The sequence below is a fragment of the Branchiostoma belcheri genome, unplaced genomic scaffold (assembly GCF_001625305.1).
Source record: "Branchiostoma belcheri isolate BF01 breed outbred unplaced genomic scaffold, Haploidv18h27 scaffold146, whole genome shotgun sequence".
Classification (NCBI taxonomy): Eukaryota; Metazoa; Chordata; class Leptocardii; order Amphioxiformes; family Branchiostomatidae; genus Branchiostoma; species Branchiostoma belcheri.
Genome location: NW_017802891.1, coordinates 178287 through 180731, shown reverse-complemented (window position 1 = coordinate 180731; position 2445 = coordinate 178287). Strand labels below are relative to the sequence as shown.

The 2445-nt window shown below is 47.8% G+C and overlaps 1 protein-coding gene across 1 annotated transcript; it reads right to left on the bottom strand.

The window, feature by feature from the left end:
* Window positions 1–560: 560 nt before the first annotated feature.
* On the bottom strand, window positions 561–2006 carry LOC109465040 (CD209 antigen-like). Its single transcript, XM_019762182.1, has 4 exons — window positions 1790–2006; window positions 1455–1600; window positions 1091–1304; window positions 561–991 (listed from the first exon to the last, which is right to left on the bottom strand). Exons 1-4 carry the CDS (start codon window positions 2004–2006, stop codon window positions 561–563), a joined length of 1008 nt encoding a protein of 335 aa, XP_019617741.1.
* Between the last annotated feature and the right edge of the window lie 439 nt (window positions 2007–2445).

Genomic DNA, 2445 nt, shown 5'->3' with positions numbered 1-2445 from the left:
GATAAGGAGTTTGGAAAAGTAATGGGTGATTTGCTTCCGTATATATAATTGTAGCAAGTGGCAAAACGTGTGCTGGCCGAGAAAGTTCGAAGTGGGGGGCACAAGCGAGTGAGGCACAAATTTCAGATCAAACCTGTGGTAACATTAAAAAAACAATTCAGCTTCATTCAACGCTTAATACACGCTACATCGGAGAGGGCCCGCCGCTCGCAATGCTTAATACACGCTACATCGGAGAGGGCCCGCCGCTCGCAAGACTTACCAATTTTAGGGTTTGCTAGCAATTTTAGGGTTTAAGCTTACTAGTTTATTCCTAAATTTTACAAGTATTTCAGACTTAAGTTTTCCTAGTCAGTTTGACTGCGGATGGTCGGGGAGACGCAGTACAGTAGTGGTGAAAGTCCCACCTGTCGCCTATGGAGGTCCTTGAAAACAAAAAACGATGAGAATTATGAGGGATGAGATTTGGACTGATTTGGTTCAAACATGGTTTGTGATGATGTTCCACCGCCTTACTGAATGATAGTTAAGCTGTGCCGTTTTTACTAGATGGTAGAGTTTCAGGAAATAGTGAGGATACAATACGTACCTGGAGCAGTCTGGCATATGAAGTAAAACGGCAGGTGGCAGTAATAGTCGAACCACTTGTCTTTCAGGAATGATTGCGTGGAGTAAAGGACGCAATCCTTGCCGCGCCCATATTTGTTCGGTTCTCCTGGAGCCCAGGAGCTGTACGACCCAAGTGCAGAACCGTCCACCCACTCAAACCGTCCCTCTTCGCGCTGATCGTGCAGGCCGAACCAGAAGCTCCAACCGTCGCCTAAGGACTTGTACAGGGAGACCAGGAAGGCGTTGGTCTCCGCGTCTCGGGGCATGGCGAGGGTGCCGCCGTCTGCAAGACAGGCCGCCGCCGCCGCATTGAAGGACTTGCGTGTGTTGAAGGCCTTGTAGCAGATTCCACGCCACTTGGTGTAACTTTCGGGACAAGGATCTGGAAAGCACGTTTTGTATCAGCAACAGGCAAAGAATCAAATGATGCAATAGATTATCAACAATGAATCTACCGAAATCTACTAAGAAAACCATTTACGTAAAGTCTTCTCAATCTCGTCAAGACGCTGCTCCAAGGTGGCGGTCCGGCTGCGCTCGTTGTCCAGGTCGCGCTTCAAGGCGTCAACAGTAGTGGACAGTTGGTGCATGTCGTCTTGGTCGCGCTTCAAGGCGTTAATAGTGGTGAACATACGGCGCATGTCGTCTTGGCCACGTTTAATGGTGTTAACAGTAGTCGACAATTGGGATATTTCCTACAAACATGTATACACATGTCAAAATACCTAACGTAAGAAACAAACATGAAATTTAAAAACAGCAGCAAATATTTTGTACCCTCTTAAAAATATGATGACAATGAGAAAAATAGCTGGACAATAAGCTTTATGGTAAAAAGCTGTTACTTGTTTGTTGCTGAACGTCAGAGGGGCGAGTCCCACGGCGCCTAGGCTAAGCAGCACGGCGATGCTGGCGGCCAGGCTGCTGCGGCGGGCGTAGAGGAAGCTACAGACACCCCGGCGGCCGCTCGCTCCACCCGGATACGAGCGGTCTGGTAGAAAAGCATATTTCTCTTACTGATAATCGATCACGTCAACATGTAAACATTGTCATCAAATTCACCTATACAGCAAATATGAAATAAATCGGGAAGTGTAATGTTATACTCTCTGCAACAAAAAGCTCGTATGATAGTACAAATAACCACTCTAAAAAAACAGGTGTGAAAAACCTTGGTTACCTGCAGACGATGCATAACGTTTCACCTCCTCGGCGTCTTCGTACGTGTGTGAAGACGTGCCCTGATCTTCCCGCTGTTTGTCAGAAGCGCCGTTGCCATGGCGGACACGCCCGCGTGAACCACTCTGCCGGACGGGACGGGGTTGGGGAGGCTCACTGGTTTTGCGGCTGTCGGGGCCGGAGAAAGACGACCGGACAGGCTCTCCCTGCTCGTACATTTCGACCGTGCAGACAGCAGGTACGCAGTAAAACAACAAACGTCAAAGCGCATGCATATACACAAGGATGCCAATATTAGTCTGAGAAGGAAGGATACCTTTGCCCATATTTGGAGGGGTGACGTGGTATGACTAATTTGCTTCCAGCTGAATGCCCTGTATAACGGCACCACCTGGCGGATCTACGGTGAGTGGCAAGGCTGGTTGGTATCGGTGCTATGTACTGATTCAATCTCACAAACTTCGTCTTCATGACACCTGAATGGCTAACCACCAAAACAAAAACAGTCAACTGCAAAACTACGTAGCTATCAAATGTCTTACTGACCTATTGGCTATGAAGTAATGATTTCCTACAGAACCTGCCTGCCTACCTGCCTACAGAACCTAATTGTACACAAAGGCCTTCCAGCCAGATTTTACAAGTAAATTGTTCTGA

Bases quoted from the DNA above. Each gene is read 5' to 3' on its own strand.
- LOC109465040 (XM_019762182.1), bottom strand. From the start codon at position 2,006: ATGTACGAGCAGGGAGAGCCTGTCCGGTCGTCTTTCTCCGGCCCCGAC. The intron at 1,601-1,789 runs GTAACCAAGGTT...CTTTTCTACCAG, and splicing joins ACGTTATGCATCGTCTGCAG to ACCGCTCGTATCCGGGTGGA. The intron at 1,305-1,454 runs GTAACAGCTTTT...ACATGTTTGTAG, and splicing joins TGACGTTCAGCAACAAACAA to GAAATATCCCAATTGTCGAC.